Genomic DNA, 16,087 nt, shown 5'->3' on the forward strand with positions numbered 1-16,087 from the left:
GCACCAACGACCTTACGACCCCACGCGAGGGAAAACTAGGTCCATTTGTCTTTTTCATCATATGGGGTCTTCTGAGCCGTGCTTTGTCTGGCCCCTCACCTACCAGGGGCATGAATCCCCAGACAACATGGCTCCTAGGATCATTGGGGCCTGCAAACCCCTCCACGGATGACTCTCCATCATCGGTTATTGTCTGACATTTGCTGCCATGACATCAAGTTTGCGTTGAAGTGTTCTTTGGACGGCATGTGTTGTGGCGGTGATGTGTGTCTGGTGTCCATTCTACAAGCTCGTCACTAGTAGAAAGAAACACACACAGGTCGTCCATGCAATGTGAGTGAGGAGTCCTGCACGAAGCGTCGAACACATTCTGGGTCCAGTCAGCACCATACGTCCCCTTCGTCTCACTTAAGGTAATTGGCTGAGCGCTACGTCCCTGCACATCCTCAGTCATGGCAGTTAATGTTCTCGGTGTCCTGTCCTTAGCGATGATGTGTCGCCACAGTTCCTCTGAATACATTTCAAGGTACATTGCGTTTTTATGCTCCCCTACGACATATTTTAGGATTTGAAAGACTTTACATTCATCGGCTGCTACGATGCAGCCATTTTCAATAGGGATGCCTTTCAACATCACCACCACATCTGCCCCTTTTCGGAATATTATATCAACAATGTCCAGCTCGTTGCTTCTCAACCATCCAGGATTAGCAGCGCATGACTTAGCTTGTAGACGCCACCAACATTGGCCAGACATTAAGTCAACATTACAACAAAGCTCCTGATAGTTCTGATATGCTGGAATAGCGTACGGTTCGGGATGCCTCCTTTGCAACTCCACGTAAAGTACTAAGCAAATGGAGCAAAGTGGGAAATTTTGGTTCCTTGTTGTAAGTTGCAAAGGAAAAACTGTCCACAGCCATTAAATCAACTCCCCCGGACAGGATTGAGAGTTCGTATTGTGGTTCGGCATTGGATGAGCAGATAAAGATAACATGTCACTTGGGATTCGCACACAAATGGAGATGAGACGAGAGAAGAGTTTGTTATTGCTGAGGCGACAGAACAACAAGTCCTTGAGCTGTGCGAGTTTGAGTTGTGAAGGTCCCGCCATGACACAGTCTGTCATTTATCTTGCGTGCGTTCAGTTCGGCCCAAGGTTGTTCTGCGCTAATGAAAGCAGCAGGACGAGGGGAGGAGCAGGCACAATTTAATACCCAGGAACAGGACATACACTTGAAAAATGTTATGAAGTGTATTTTGTACATCACATCATGAGTGTTCTAATGCCAAAGCTGGCTGCAGTCATTCAAGTTTGTCCTTCATTACTATTCACCACGGCTTGTCCTTGGCCAAAGCGCCCCCTGGCGTTATGAACACAACACAGTGCTGTCCTCCAAATTCTTTAGCTGCACAATAAAGAAATCCTAAAATTGTACAAAACACTGAAAGGGTGCTAATTAGGCCATGGGACGTAGTAGAAAAATCTACACTCAATTAACGCACCTTTTAAATAAAAAATTGAAGTGAGATCAGGAAAGTGCTCCAAGCTTGATATGCACATATTAGGCTGGGATTCAAATGAACTGACTGACTCAATGGCTTTCAAGGGAAAAATAATGCTATAGGAATATAAACAAAAAATATGTTTAAAAAAATAATAATCGCACTAAAAAAAAAAAAATAAATAAAAAAAAAAACGACTGAATGAGCCAATGAGGTTCCGGGGGCGTGGTCACCGTTGTTGACATCAACTTCCTACTTTGCGGTATGAAAACCTTCAGCGGCAGCTTTCGATGATGAAAAGCGGATAAAGCCACAACCATACAACGAAACAGGTAGACGTAGACGCGTCTTGTGTTTGTTTATTGTAAATGCGCTCCTATCACAGTCGACTGTGAGCTTAGAGAAGGTGAAAGGAGCTCAAATCGATGAGTTGCTTCAGCTCCCACATTCAGCTCACAAGACTGCAGCATGTGATGTCCATTAGAGGAATGCAACACACACTCACTGCACATTTGTGACAAGACGAGCTTCTTCATTTAGAGTTTAACGTTGGTTGCATTTCCCAGGGCTATCCTGCAGATGAAAGTGAAAGTAGAACACGGAATTTCCACTTGGCCTTTTTTTGACTGAATCAGCTAACGGTGGCTAAAAGATGGTGCACGTCTACAACTGCCACCCTTACGCCTCACAACAGATTGTGCAGGTGAGTGGAGCCGGGGAACAAGTTGACATGTAACACCGGCCAACCTAAACGTCATTCATCATCATTGAGCTCATTGCTGCCCTTGTGACCAGGTGGAGCAGGAGCCTGGCTTGATCTGCTGCGGAGGCGCTGCCTTGTTTGTGGTTGCGACTGGAGGATGCAAGGTTCACACTCTTATTATTATTAAAGTATTAACATATCAGATACTCTGTCTGTAATTTGAGCCACAATATGTAGCAACCTCTTCTTAAACTCAAGATATTCCTTTTTTGCCTGATTTGTCTTGAGGTGGAAGCCTACAATCTGGAGCAGGAGGGCTGCCCTCTCATCTGTCGCTTTGCTACCATGGGCACGGTCAGGAGCATCCTGTACAGCGACATCGGTAGAGCCCGATCTTTCTTTCTCCACTCCAGCAACGAGTTCACGTTGACATTGTATCGCACATCTAGGAGACTACCTGGTCACGATAGAGGAAAAGAACAGCGCCACCTACCTGAGAGCCTACACCAACTGGCGTTACCAGGTGCGGCATTTGTCACATCATTCTGTTGAAAGACAGTTCTGATGGTTTTTAATAAGTCCAAGTATTTCCTTATTTTAATGTGCCACACGGGAAGCTAACTTTGCCCTTGTGTTGCATGTTCCTCTCATAGGCCGAGGAAAAGGCTCGCGTTGGAGTGCGCTTGTTGGGCCACTTCCTTCGAGGGGCTTCTCAGCGAGGCGGAGCCCAGATGGAGATCATTGAAATCCCCTTATCAGAGCGTCCTGTGGCTGTGGCCTGTTGCCCACTGACGGGCGACCTCCTGGTTGGTTGTGACAAGACTCTGGTTCTCTTTACATTGAGAAGACACAACCAGCAAAACACGGTCAGTGCAAAACCGGGCTACGGCGTGTTTCATATTTTTGGGCTTTTGCTGTAAATAAAATGCTTGGTCAGCAATGATATTGACTTGGATGAAAGATACTGAAATGAAAGATGTTCACCAAGTGGACTATCTGTGATTTCACATGCTGTTTTTGTTTGAAATGTTTTCTTTGTGGTTTCAAACCCAGCCAAACGTACAACAGCCTTCAAACGGCCAGCAGAGCGCCAGTCCGAGCTCAGGTAACACTCAAGTGTGTTTCTTGTGTGTCGTGTCCATAGAAGCTTTTGAAAGCTTTTCTTTCCCTCTTCATACGGGACTTTTTCCGTCGTCTACTTCCAAATTTTTAATTTGGACGTGTTTCGTGTTTTGCTTGTAGATCAGAGTTCAAACCAAAACGCGTCCATTCTAGACTTTGAACGCTCCGTCATCTTGCATCTTCCGGGAACGAAACCTAAACAGGTATGTTGAGTGTTTGTTGTACCCTTACTTTATGACGTGAGCTGCGTCTTTGTCCATTGACGTGAATATCTCCTGCTTCCCTCAAGGTGGCGCTGTGCGCAGGATACGTAGCTGTGCAAGCAGAGCTGGAAGTGCTGGTCCTAAAACTGGATGCTGATTATGAACCAAAAGACCCGGTGCCAGAGGAGTCATCCGAAGCGCCTCAAGATGGTGAGGAGGATTCCATCCAAAAATGTGTGTGTCTTGACAAATTGTTTTGATATAACGCTTGCTAATGTTGCTAATGAGCTTGTTGGAATGTGTGTTTCGCGTGCGCAGATCCAGCTGAGGACCAGGTGGACTTCCTGCTCCTTCCTCGACGCCAGGAGTTGCTGGGCGAGCGCGCGCGAGACTGCGACATCCCCGTCAGCATCGAGAAAACGGGTCTGGAGGACAGAGGACAAAACACCTTCTCCTATGTTCTCTTCAGGTGCGTCTGTATTGGATCGAATACGATTTTGAAAGCAAGAGTGATGATTTCTTTTTTTTTGAATATCTCGAATGTCTTTCCTGTAGGCGTTTTACTCCAGACTACTTTCAGGGCTGCGGTGTGGAGGAGACGCAGCTTCACTCCCTAAAACTGCAACCGTTATTCACAAGTTAGTTGAACGCAATCCAATGCATCACTGAGATGTGTTTAAAATTACAATATTTATCTTTTTTTTAATTTATGATGACATGATATGATATTATATGCGCGTCCTTGTCTCTGTAGGCGGCCAGTCTGCGGTTGGAGAACCGACTTGTGTGTTCTGCTTCTTCTCCCTTCCTAACACCGGCTACCTGTACAGCCTGAAAGGTGGAGTTGAGCTCGTCTCGACTTATCAGTATCCAGAGAAGGTCTTGGAAGCCGTCCTCACAGATCACCTCTTACACGTCATTACCAAGTGAGTCTGGGAAATGAATACTTGACAGTCAGAAGTACATGACACGTTTGCTCGCGTTTGCTTTTCTGTCTCGTTTAATCCCGAAGTTAATCTCGTAGAATTCCGTCACTGTGATGTGACTCACGTGCGAATGTGGCTCTGATTGTGTGTCAGGAGCGCACTGCAGTGCTTCACAGTGCGTTGCGCAGCAGTCGCGGCCCGCTTGGAGGACCCCTACGTCGATACCACAATGAAGGTATGAGTCTGGCTAAAAAAAAAAAAAACACACGGGGAGATGAGCCACAGTCCAAAGACAAATCTGTCAACCTAAAAAATAGTTGTTGTGGGCGGATCCTACCAAAAGTGACCTTTGCGTGTCGGCAGGCTTGTCCGCCCTGCAACCTGGAGGTGTGCGCCCTGAGGATGCAGCTTTTCATCGGCCTTCGCTCGGTGTGCACGTACAGCCGTCACGTCATTCTCTTCTCTGCCGCTGACGTCGACGCACCGGAGGAGAGCGAACGCAACACGCAGCGTCGAGGCTTGTATGTCGCTTCAAAACAAAACGTCCATTTCACACTATGACGAGCAATAGCCACAACTCACACCGACGATTCCATTGACTATTTATTTTGTTCACTATAGTTTCATTTGAATTGCTATTGCGACGACACATTATCAGTAGGGTAAAACTAACGACGGTCTAAGCCCAGCTCACGAGGAGATTCTGGTCCACCATCCGGCGTCTCAGGAGGGGGAAGCGGTGCACGGTCAACACTGTTTACAGTGGAGATGGCGGGCTGCCGACCTCGACTCGGGACGTCGTGAGTCGGTGGGGAGAGTACTTCGAAGACCTCCTCAATTTCACTGACACGCCTTCCATTAAGGAAGCAGGGCCTGGAGACTCTGAGGCGGACTCTCCAATCTCTGGGGTGGAAGTCACTGACCTCAGTGTACAGCCGCTGCTCCTCCACGTTGAGAGGAGCCAGATGAGGTGGCTCGGGCATCTCATCAGGATGCCTCCTGGACGCCTCCCTGAGGAGACTCCGGGGACGACCCAGGACGCGCTGGAGAGACCATGTCTCTCGGCTGGCCTGGGAACGCCTTGGGATCCTCCGAGATCTGGATGAAATGGCTGGGAAGAGGGAAGTCTGGGAGTCCCTCCTAAAGCTGCTGCCCCCGCGACCCGACCCCGGATAAGCGGAAGAAGATGGACGGATGGATGGATAGTTTTATTTGATGATATTTGTGTTGATTGATATCTCTAATGCTGCGGCATTTTTATTTATTTTTTTAGTTATGTTGAAGTCTGTATCAGAGCCTTGGTTTCATTCCTTTATCCACTTCGACCCAAATCTGGGGTCAACGTGTTCTTTTTGAGTATATTTCCAATTTCCTGTCTGTGTGACCTTTGACCTCAGGACCAGGAGGTGGACCGCGTCTGCTCCCAAGGACACCGGTGCTGTCGGACACGGATGGAACCTCTATGTGATTGAAACCGTCGCTCCACTCGCTCTCTACCGAGAAATGGTAACGTATCGGGCGTGACTTGAAATGCGGCTTTCATCAAAATGCGCAAACCTCTTTTGTCCGTTGCTCAGGTTGAATACAGCCAGCATTACGCGCAGAACAACCAGCAAGCGCAGAGCCTCGGGCACCTCCTGAGCGAAGCTCACCTGCTGCTCCGTGCGGCCTCGCTCCGACCTCGTCAGCCGTGGTGGCGCGGCGGCGGCGGCCCCGCACGCGACCGTCCTGACGAAGCAGAGTTGGAGGAGGCATTCAGGGAGAACTGCGCTCAGCTGGCAGACTGTTTCAGCAGGTGACACTTTCTCACCTCATCTTATCACGTGATCACGCCTCCCCTGCCGTCGTGAGAAGGGGAAAAACAAATTCAATTGTTTTTGTTATAAAGTCAGTTTCCTTTTGATTTCAATAATTTTGGATCATTTTGAACCAAAATCGCAGAATTGTTATAGTTCTTTTAAAACCGAAGACGATTCGCTTCAGTTAGACTGAACTGCTCTCTAAACTAACTAAACGCTAGTGTCAAGACTTGGGATCAGAAGGACTTCTTGAGCTCTTCTTCAAATTCCGCTCTTATGTCGTCATCACAAAAGGGGAAGCCAGAGACACTGTCACCAGGCGTTGCCTTACTACAGAATGTCGGGCCTATCGGTCATCGACGTCATGGCCAGGAACCGCCCCCTCCCGAGCAGCCCACACACCTACGGCCCGGGCTTTTTGTTTTACCTGAAGCATTTCCTTTTAGAAGAGACTGACCTGCATCTCACTCAGGTAATGCGGACACGCCACAATACCAAAGCTGCAGATGTGAGCCACACCGTTAGCTTATTGTGTCGTCGCAACAAATGCGTCACTTTTTGTTTTCCTAGGAAGCGGCCGATGAGGTCATCGACATTTTTAGCCAATCGGAACCCTCCCAGCTTGTCGGCGTGTGCGCCAGCCCAACTATGGTAAATGTGGACCCTCACCGGACGCTTGGAATCTTGCAACATCTGGAAGACAGCGCAGGTGTGTCTGTTGCGCTGACAATCACCATGGCAACCATCTCGCTGCGATTGGATGATCCGCCGCAGTACGCGCAGCTGATGGAGAGACATGCCGAGGTGAGAGGGTGGGGAGGGGTGCCGACTTTATCCGCTCCGACTTTACAACTGCATCTGCGTTTTGAGATGGCGCTGGTGTATGGCTTCATCGAGGAGCCGAGGCTGCTGCTGCACGGCGGAGGTGGAGGCCAGCACGCTGACATCCGCCCCACGGCGTTGAGCCAACAAATGGTCAAGTCCCAGCCCGGCCTGCTGGTGGCGTCCATGGTCGCGCTGCACGAGAACAACAAAGTTCACCTTGAGCAGGTGGACCGAATGTTTCAGGTAGCATCGAGTGGTCGCAACGTTTTGTCGTCAGAGGCCGGCCCAGGGATAAGAAGCGTTCTCACGCATATGTAGATGCTGAGCTGTGGAAACAGCTGGCAGGTGGATTTCTGGGAGGCGACGCTGATGGCATCATCACAACAAGGTGTCATTCAAGAGCTTCTCTTCCGATTGTCGTCAGTCTACATCGAGCGACTGATACACACGAGCACAGACAAATGTCTCCACGAAGCTCCAACGCGGAAGTCGTTGAAGAGCGCTGACGATCTGGTAAAGTTGCTGACGTTTTTTTCACCTCAAAATCTATAGATGGAGAAAACAATAACACATTGAGATGTTTTGCCCAAATATTCAAATACAACTTTCTAGTCAAACTATTGAAAATAATTATCATCTTGAAAAATCTCGGTGTGGTTGGTCTGTTTCAGATCAATTCCTGTTCCCATTACGGTGCGCTGTATCCGTGGCTTTTTGTTCTCAGTCCACCTCACAGTACCAACTTTCAACATCAGGAGGCGTTACACAAGATGCAGGTAAGAATAAACAGTCTTAAGTGCATTATCGGTACTGTAGGATCGGACCACTTTGCATTGTCTGCAGTCACTCCTCTGCGGACCGTCACTGTCTGTGGGCTCAGTCACACCCTTGTTGGAAAGTCTGCCAGACAAAACTTTGTGGGGCTTCAGCCTGCACATCCTGTGCGCCACCAGAAGGGGGCAGTATGACCGCAGCATTGAAGAGCTTCTGGAGCGATGCCCCCAGGCTATTATTGCCTACGCCAATCACCACTTGCAAGATCAACACATGGTCAGTCTGTAGGAGTGCCAGTGGATGCTGTGGGTTTTACTTTGCTCGCTCATGAAGTGCGCTCCAACTTTAGGATTTGTGGTGGAAGAAGCTGCTCCCAGAACTCTGCAATCGGACAAGAACCGCCTCGGATAACAGCATTCTGTTGGCGGCTCTCAAAGGTACAAGCGCTTTATTAGCCGCAACGTGTGTCTCAATACAGAACTGTATGCAAATTTCAAATGGTAAGATTTACTCCTACATTCATTGATCGCAACAGAGACGCTGGTGGTTGTTGCCACGGAGACAAGTCCTGCAGAGTTTTTGGAGCTCATACCCGATGACGGAACAGCTTCGTACTTCTTACCTCACTTGTTGACCTGCAGCCAGAGACACTTATTGTCCTAACGCGTGCACGCAAACTTTTGATCACGTTGGCTACTGTTGCTTTAGTTACTGTTTACAGTACGTATGTCACAAACAGTGCCAATTGGTCACGCCATCGGCTTTGTCTTGGAACAGGCCTGCGGACTACTTGTGCCTCTTGGGGGCTGAGCCTCGTTGCTCATCACTGAAATATATCATGCAAACATTCAGCGGCGATTGGGTTTGAACACTTAACATGATGAAAGCAGCGCATGTATGAGTTCCGACAGTCACAAAGGTCACCCGTGTTGTTTTTTTTACACTTGTAAAAGGTCAACATTGTCCAATCGGAGCTGTGCGATCAACCACCCCTCCCCTGACTACTTGTCTTGGCCAATCAATGGCAAGGCACGAGTATAAATGCAAACCAATCAGGGCTGAAGAGTTGCTGCAAGAGCTCAGCTGGGGTGATGAGTTTATGCCTCTTTCAGAATGGAAAGGTAGGTTCAAGCAGAAGAAACCACAAAAAGACATTAAATGAGTTAGAAGGAGTCAAGAAAAACGCATGAAGGATCCAACTTGCAAGGTTTTAAGGTTTTAACAAGCTAAGGAATAAGTTGTCAGTCTTGACAAAAAACAAAGCTAAGCACTTCTCGGGCTAATCAGCTGCAGTTGTTGCAAATTAGGATGAAGTCAAATGAAAGGAAAGAGACTTTGCTGGCCATCAAGGAAAACATCGAGATGGAATCACTCTCTTTGCAAGAAACCTGTGAAGTGCTTCCAACTCAAGAGCTGGAGGAAGACCATTGTGCTTACCAGGTACGAGCTCACTGTTGCTGCTTTCAACAAGGAGTGGCCCTTTGTGGGAAACATCGTAGGTTGACATTGAAATTGATAGAATAATAAGTCGTCACAACCAAAAAGCAAGCCATTAAAAAAAATAACTACTATCAACACAACTGTTTGTCGCTACTGTCATTTCTTTTTTTATATTATTTGATTTTTTTGATGCTGAAGAACTTGGAGCATCCTCTGGTCTTCATTTGTGAGGAAGAGCCAACACTGGAGGTTGAAGCCCAGCAAGATGGAGTACAGAAGTCCAAACCTCAACCCAACACGGTGACCCGAGCCAGAGAAAGTGCAAATTGTGGAAGCCGTCCCCCTCCCCTTGTCTTCATGGAGGATATAGAGATAGAAATGGAGGTAGCGTCATGTGCTCGTTATGTAACCTTAGCACATCAATCCAAATTGCCCTTTCTCTTTGAAAGGCCTAATTGCTCGCAGTCTTCAGTCACATTATTTACTATCTGTAGAAGGACAGTGCTGACTTGCAAAATTTTTTCTTTGCTGTCTCAGGTGCTTCCTCACCTCACAAAGTCTGAGGCTCAACTTGTGGGGCTCATCACCCCGGTAACAACTGTCTTTCCTTTTTTTTTTTTTTTGTCTGTGTGATTACTTGTACACAGTATTGCACATGTTGACTTGTGATAATCTAATCTAAATCCAAAGGGGCACTCGTGATGTCATCAGTCAATGACCTCAAATTGTTGTCCATTGTTTTTGTGACTTGAACGTAGCAATTCGGATATTTTTTAATTTCATTTTTATTTGCATGGAGGAACCAAATTGATCTTGAACCTCTTGCAGACGTTTGGCTGCAAAGCGAACCGAATGAAATGGAAGCCGCCGACTCCTCAGCAGAGTGGCCTGGTGGTCAAAGATGTTTTCTGCTTGCCCAGAGGCCTCTACGTTGAAGGAGAAATCGGCAGGTGATGAGATCAAATCTATCCAATATCTCCTGGTGATGTCCATGAATAATCCTCACGTAGCAGTTCCCATGTTGTACCAGCTGAGACAATAAAGATGGATAAGGTGTTCTAATTCTGTGTCTCCATAGGAACACGGCACCACAAGTCAATGCGCAAGCCGCACTTTCAGCATTGGGACTGACTTCCAGGATCACCATCGATCGCGCGTGGTCAGCCAAACAGATAAAGAGTCGGTTGGCGGCGCTTTTCCGAGGCAGAGTTGCCAAAGAGGCCGGACGATGCTTTTCCTTCTCGTATTTACAGGTACGCGTGTCATCTACGGGGATTCGCTTTTTGGCTTTTGAATCGAATGAGCAACCACGGGTTTGTTTCTGTAGTGCATGCACCAGGTTCTCTTTGTCCCGCCCACACCTGCGGAAGGTTGGACCGGAGCACAGGTCCTCAGGATCTCAGGACTGGGGGCGCTTTATATCCTCAGCCACCATGACCACCTGCAGGTTAACTTTTTCTTTTGGATTTCTTTTTTCCATTCAAATGTGGGGGTTGAAACATCTTGAGTTTTCAGAAGAAGAAAAAATATGAATAAAAAAAAAAAAAACCTCATAAAACACTCCTCCATTGAAAGAAAAAATATTTCAAATTGTAGATGGACCTTGTTTGAGTGACTTTGTCTTGTAGGCTGCCACTGCTCCCGGCTGCGTGGATGTGGCTTGCGGACCTGAAACGCCATAATTGGTGGACCAATTTCTGGCCGCATCTCGCCAAGCATACGAATACGGTCTATTGGCTGCACTTTAGACAGCTGTGGGAAGTGCTGGGAGATAGATAACGGGGGAAAAAGCCTTTTCTGTATCAATTTTTCATGCAATGATGCCCACCTGAAGCCAAGTGAAAGGTGTTTGCAGACAAGTGTGAAAATCAGCATGATTGATTACAAAAAAATGAAATTCACCAAAATTTTAAGTTCAAGTAGTATGAATGACCAAGGTTTGGTTTTTAGTGTTTTTAATTGTTCTTAAAAATTAAACTTTTGAGTTGACCAATATAGTCTGTGATTGGTATTTGATATAGTAATTGCACCACACGCGCATATAGTATTTAGGAAGATTTTTGATAGTTTTCCCCACTTATATGCAAGAACCACACATGAGACAATTTGCCCATTTTACGCTTGCAAGCAGAGAAAGCCATCATCATCATCATCCTGTGTGGTACAGAGGTGCTTGAAAGCAGTTTGACTTCATCCATCCATCCATTTTCTGAACCGCTTAGTCCCCACGGGGGGTCGCGGGCGTGCTGGAGCCTATCCCAGCCGTCATCGGGCAGTAGGCGGGGGACACCCTGAACTGGTTGCCAGCCAATCGCAGGGCACACAGAGACGAATAACCATTTACACTCGCACTCACACCTAGGGACAATTTGGAATGCTCAATCGGCCTACAAAGCATGCTTTTGGGATATGTGAGGAAACCGGAGTGCCCGGAGAAAACCCACGCAGACACGGGGAAAACATGCAAACTCCACACAAACCCGCACCCTCCTAACTGTGAGGAGGACGTGCTACCCAGTGCGCCACCGAGCCGCCCTTGCAAGAGCCTATTTGAGAGAATGCAGGGTGAGGTGAGAGTGAACATGTTTTGGGGGTTACCTCTGCAAACTGGTTAAGCAAGAATTTTTTCCACATCATTTGGGAAGTTTCAACAACTACAGGGAACATGGAAAGTTTCAACAAGTCAAGGTAAGGTGGAAGGTTTTAACAAAGTTAATTATTCTAGTCAACATTCCAACATAATCATGATCAAAATAATGTGTTCACCCTAACACTTTTATTCACACAGACGCGCGCAAATAATCATCACGCTTTGCTTGTAAGGATTCTTGACGATCAATCCAGCAGTAGTAGCAGCGAAGCTTTAATGGGCCCTTTTTTTTATTTGAGTGACGTTGATAGTGTAAGTTGCTCCCCTCAGAAGCTGCTCTCTGAAAAGCTGCATCAAAAGAACAAAGTGAAAATTCCAGTACACTATAAATTCTGTATTGCCGAAGCACTTACCGCGTCAATAAATTCAATGATGTCGTCATTGCTAATCCCATCAACCACTTTTAACTTCATCTTCATGTGGGCCAAAAACCAAGGGCCGGCTGGAATTGAGAAAGGTTAATACAGACACAAAAATATCAAAATGATGTCATAAGAGGAAGTCAAAGGAAATGCTCACCTTGCATAGTCACCGTTTTTGTAGATGCGGTTGTTGTGTTGGTTCTGGACATGGTTGTGTTTGAAGGGTCTGGACTCGCAGTAACCGCAGGTGTGCTTGGCAGTGATTCGGAAGTTTGAGAAATGGTTGTATACGTGTTTTGGGGTGTGGCGACCATTGCCGCGCTTGTCGTTGTCATTGCAGCACTTGGGATTGCGCTGGTTGTGGATTTGGTAGCGTTTCGAGTTGCCGTGGTCACGCTTGTGCTTCTTCCAAGTGTGGACAGGCTTGTGTCTGGAGTGGCCATAGGAAGGGGTCTATTTTCCGAGGACTGTGTAGCGCTCGGCACTGTCATTGGTGTAGATGTTGCTGGCCTTTGGGATGCTCCATCAGGACTTGTGGATCTGGTTTGGTTGAAGGTTGTGATGATCACGTTGGTCTCTGTGTTTTCAGGTGTGCTCCTGAGCATTGTATGAGTTCTGAAAATCGCAGGTATGCTTGTCACTGTTTCAGGCGTTAGGGACATGGTTGGATTTAAGTTTTGGTCTGTGGCGGCCATTGCTGTGCTTACCATTGCCATTGCGGTGCTCGGGATTGCGCTGATCGAGGACTTGGTTGCGTTTTGAGTTGCCGTGGTCACACTTGTGCTTTTTCCAAGTGTGGACAGGCTAGCGTCTGGAGTGGCTGTAGTCAAGGGTCTGTTTTCCGCGGTTGAGAATTGTGCGGTGCTTGGCAACGTCATTGCTGGACTTTGGGATGTGCTATCAGGACTTGTGGATCTGGTTTGCTTGAAAGTTGTGATGATCACGTCGGTCTGTGTTGTTGCAGGTGTGCTGCTGGGCATTGTACGAGTTCTGGAAATCACAGGTATGCTTGACACAGTTTCAGGTGTCAGGGACATGGTTGTATTTAAGGTTTGGGGTGTGGTAGGCATCGTTGTGACAGTTGACGCTGTTGAGATTGGCATGGGGCTAGGTGTAGATTTAATGTCGTCTTGTGGCGTGATGGTGATCTCCGATGTGTTACTTGTTCCAGATGTGGACGTGGTTGTGTCAGGAGTTGCCGTTGTCATGCTAAGTGATGTCGCAGCGCTTGTGGACACGCTTGTGTTTGGAGTTGTTTTGCTTTTTGTTGCAAGTGCAGTGGCCATTGCTGTGCTTGCCGTTGTCACTGCGGTACTCGGGATTGCGCTGGTTGTGGATTTGGTTAAGTTTTGAGTTGCCGCGGTCACGCTTGTGCTTTTATCAAGTGTGGACAGGTTCCTGTCTGGAGTGGTCGTAATCAGGGGTCTGTTTTCCGCGGTTGAGGATTGTAAGCTGCTCGGGACCGTCGTTGCTGTAGATGTTGCTGGACTTTGGGATTCGCTATCAGGATTTGTGGATCTGGTTTGGTTGAAGGTTGTGATGATCACATCGGTCTGTGTTGTTGCAGGTGTGCTGCTGGTCATTGTATGAGTTCTGGAAATCCCAGGTATGCTTGACACAGTTTCAGGTGTCAGGGACATTGTTGTATTTAAATTTTGGGGTGTGGTAGGCATGGTTGCCACACTTGACGCTGTTGAGATTGGCACAGGGTTAGGTGTAGATTTAATGTCGTCTTGTGGCGTGATGGTGATTTCCAATGTGTTCCTTGTTCCAGATGTGGACACGGTTGTGTCAGGAGTTGCCGTCGTCATGCTAAGTGGCGTCGCAGCGCTTGTGGACACGCTTGTGTTTGGAGTTGTGCTTCTTGTTGCAAGTGTGGCGGTTTGTGTTGCACTTATTGCAGACATTGTTGTGTTTGATGGCTGTTGGCTTGCAGTGGTCATAGGTACGCTTGTCCTTGTTGATGACACAGTTATATTTGTGTTCTGGCACTTGGTCTTGGCTGTCGTTGCTATCGGAGCACTCAGGATTGTGCCGGTTGTGGGAATACTTGTGTTTTGTGGCGTAGTGGCCATGCTTGTCATAGATGTGTTGGTTGTTGCAGGTGTGGAATCAGTCGTGATTGGACCGACTGCAGTCACGGGGCTCTTTGTTATGCTTGAAGATTCAGTGCTTTTTGGTGGGGCGATTGTGTTTAGTGATGGCAATGCTGTCGCAGGACTTGTTTGCACGGTTGCGGTGGTTGTCGTTGCTGTTGCAGGTGCTGCACTTGGCATTGCTCTCCATGTCGAAATGGTTGCGGTTGCTATTTTTGTGCTTTGGGTAATCACAGGTATGCTTGTTGCTTCAGGTGATACCGTTGAATTTATGTTGTGGGTTCGGGTCGTCATTGTTGTGATTGTCATAGTGTCCGTTGAGGTGCTTGGCATTGTACTAGTTGTCGAAATGGTTGCGTTCAATGGGCTCGGGGCAGCAGTAGTGACAGGCGCGCTTGTCATCGTATCGGATGTTTGGGATACGCTCGCAGTTGAGCTCTGGCTTTTGGAAGCCGCTGTTGGGTTTTGGGTTGCTGTAGTCACAGATACGCTTTCAGCTGTTTGGGCTAAGATTGTATTGAGGATTTGCTTTGCGCTAGTCATTGTTGTTGGTATTGCACTCAGCATTGGGCTAGTTGAGGATATCGTTGAGTTTTGTGGGGGTGTGGTGATGTTAATCAAAGATGTCTTAGCTCTTGCAGATGAGGACATGCTAGAATCCTGAGTGACGTTTGTTGTGGTTGAAGAGCCTGTGCTTTTTGGCACGCGAGTAACTCTTGCTATCTTTGTGCTTGTATTTTCAGTCCTGGACATTGCAGATGCAGCATTTGTAGATTTGATTGTGTTTGGGGTTGTTGTCATGGTTTTGCTTCTGGTATCTGAGGTTTGGGTTGCAGTAGTCACGGGGATGCTAGTCATCGACTTAGGTGTTAACGATATGCTTGTATTGGTATTTTGTGTTACACTAGTCCTATTTGTGATTGATGTGGTAGTTGTAGCCATACCGACAGCGGTAGTTGTGATGGTGGTTGTCATGGAAATGTTTTTGGTTGTTGATGCGATCATTGCTATGTCTGGAGCTGCTGTGAGTCTGTTTGCTGTGGTTGAACATTCTGAGTTAGCTGTAGACGTGGGTGTCTTTTGGGGTGCAGAAGTCGTGGATGTTATAGCTGCTCCAGGACTTGTGGATATGGTTGTGTTTTGGGACGCCTGTGTTGTCGCAAGTGTGGTTCTACTGGTTGTAACTGTGGTTGTTTTTAATGGGTCTTGAGTTGTTGCAGGCGTTGTTCTATTCAAAGTAGTTTTTGTGGAAATGATAGATGCGGTTCTCAAATCCTTTTCCATGGTTGTTGTTCCATATTGGTGGGAAACAAGTGCAATATTGAGGTCACTGCTAGGGTTGGTTAGAATCCCAGGCGTGGTTGAGTTATCGTCTTCCAATGCTGCCGCAGTGCTGGTTCCTGCAGTCATGGTTGGCTGAGCTGAATCTATTACTACGGTAGTTTGAAACTGAGTCAGACCAATGTCTGTCTACATGAGTTATATCTATGCGACAAAACACGTTTAGTCGATTGGCTGTTAAGAGAAATAAAGTTTGCCAAACTATAACTATCATAAACCCTGACCAGACAGGCCTCTTAAATAACAAAAACAAAAATTAGATTGAGAAGTTGACATGTAATAAAGACTAGGCTACGCTTCAGTGTTGAAAGTAGAGTGCATGTTCACAGACAAGTTCTTT

At 47.2% G+C, this 16,087-nt stretch overlaps 3 protein-coding genes across 4 annotated transcripts; 2 read left to right on the forward strand and 1 right to left on the reverse strand.

Moving 5' to 3' along the window:
- Positions 1-1,707: 1,707 nt before the first annotated feature.
- Positions 1,708-8,536, forward strand: hps3 (HPS3 biogenesis of lysosomal organelles complex 2 subunit 1). Of its 2 annotated transcripts, none has more exons than XM_085928631.1 (24): positions 1,708-1,838; positions 2,073-2,209; positions 2,302-2,373; positions 2,498-2,591; positions 2,659-2,732; positions 2,863-3,075; positions 3,263-3,314; positions 3,452-3,534; positions 3,621-3,768; positions 3,853-4,003; positions 4,090-4,172; positions 4,289-4,460; positions 4,614-4,695; positions 4,824-4,981; positions 5,858-5,966; positions 6,038-6,255; positions 6,554-6,731; positions 6,830-7,063; positions 7,130-7,327; positions 7,403-7,597; positions 7,756-7,860; positions 7,928-8,134; positions 8,208-8,295; positions 8,394-8,536. In XM_085928631.1, the coding sequence occupies exons 2-24, from the start codon at positions 2,159-2,161 to the stop codon at positions 8,519-8,521; spliced, it is 3,093 nt and encodes a 1,030-aa protein (XP_085784757.1). In that variant the 5' UTR covers positions 1,708-1,838; positions 2,073-2,158; the 3' UTR covers positions 8,522-8,536. The 2 variants fall into 2 exon arrangements, with proteins under 2 accessions (XP_085784757.1, XP_085784758.1); XM_085928632.1 differs by having other exon boundaries at positions 3,621-3,744.
- A 111-nt stretch (positions 8,537-8,647) lies between these two features.
- Positions 8,648-11,291, forward strand: LOC147046799 (uncharacterized). The gene is made up of 7 exons (XM_085928633.1): positions 8,648-9,298; positions 9,497-9,682; positions 9,836-9,889; positions 10,127-10,248; positions 10,377-10,551; positions 10,626-10,745; positions 10,927-11,291. Exons 1-7 carry the CDS (start codon positions 9,167-9,169, stop codon positions 10,978-10,980), a joined length of 843 nt encoding a protein of 280 aa, XP_085784759.1. The 5' UTR covers positions 8,648-9,166; the 3' UTR covers positions 10,981-11,291.
- Positions 11,292-12,123: 832 nt separating this feature from the next.
- Positions 12,124-14,586, reverse strand: LOC147046800 (uncharacterized). Its single transcript, XM_085928541.1, has 5 exons — positions 14,281-14,586; positions 13,255-13,300; positions 12,468-12,740; positions 12,302-12,390; positions 12,124-12,236 (listed from the first exon to the last, which is right to left on the reverse strand). Exons 1-5 carry the CDS (start codon positions 14,584-14,586, stop codon positions 12,162-12,164), a joined length of 789 nt encoding a protein of 262 aa, XP_085784667.1. The 3' UTR covers positions 12,124-12,161.
- Between the last annotated feature and the right edge of the window lie 1,501 nt (positions 14,587-16,087).

Source organism: Syngnathus leptorhynchus, chromosome 13 (genome assembly GCF_054491065.1).
Source record: "Syngnathus leptorhynchus isolate UIUO chromosome 13, UIUO_Slep, whole genome shotgun sequence".
Taxonomy (NCBI): Eukaryota; Metazoa; Chordata; class Actinopteri; order Syngnathiformes; family Syngnathidae; genus Syngnathus; species Syngnathus leptorhynchus.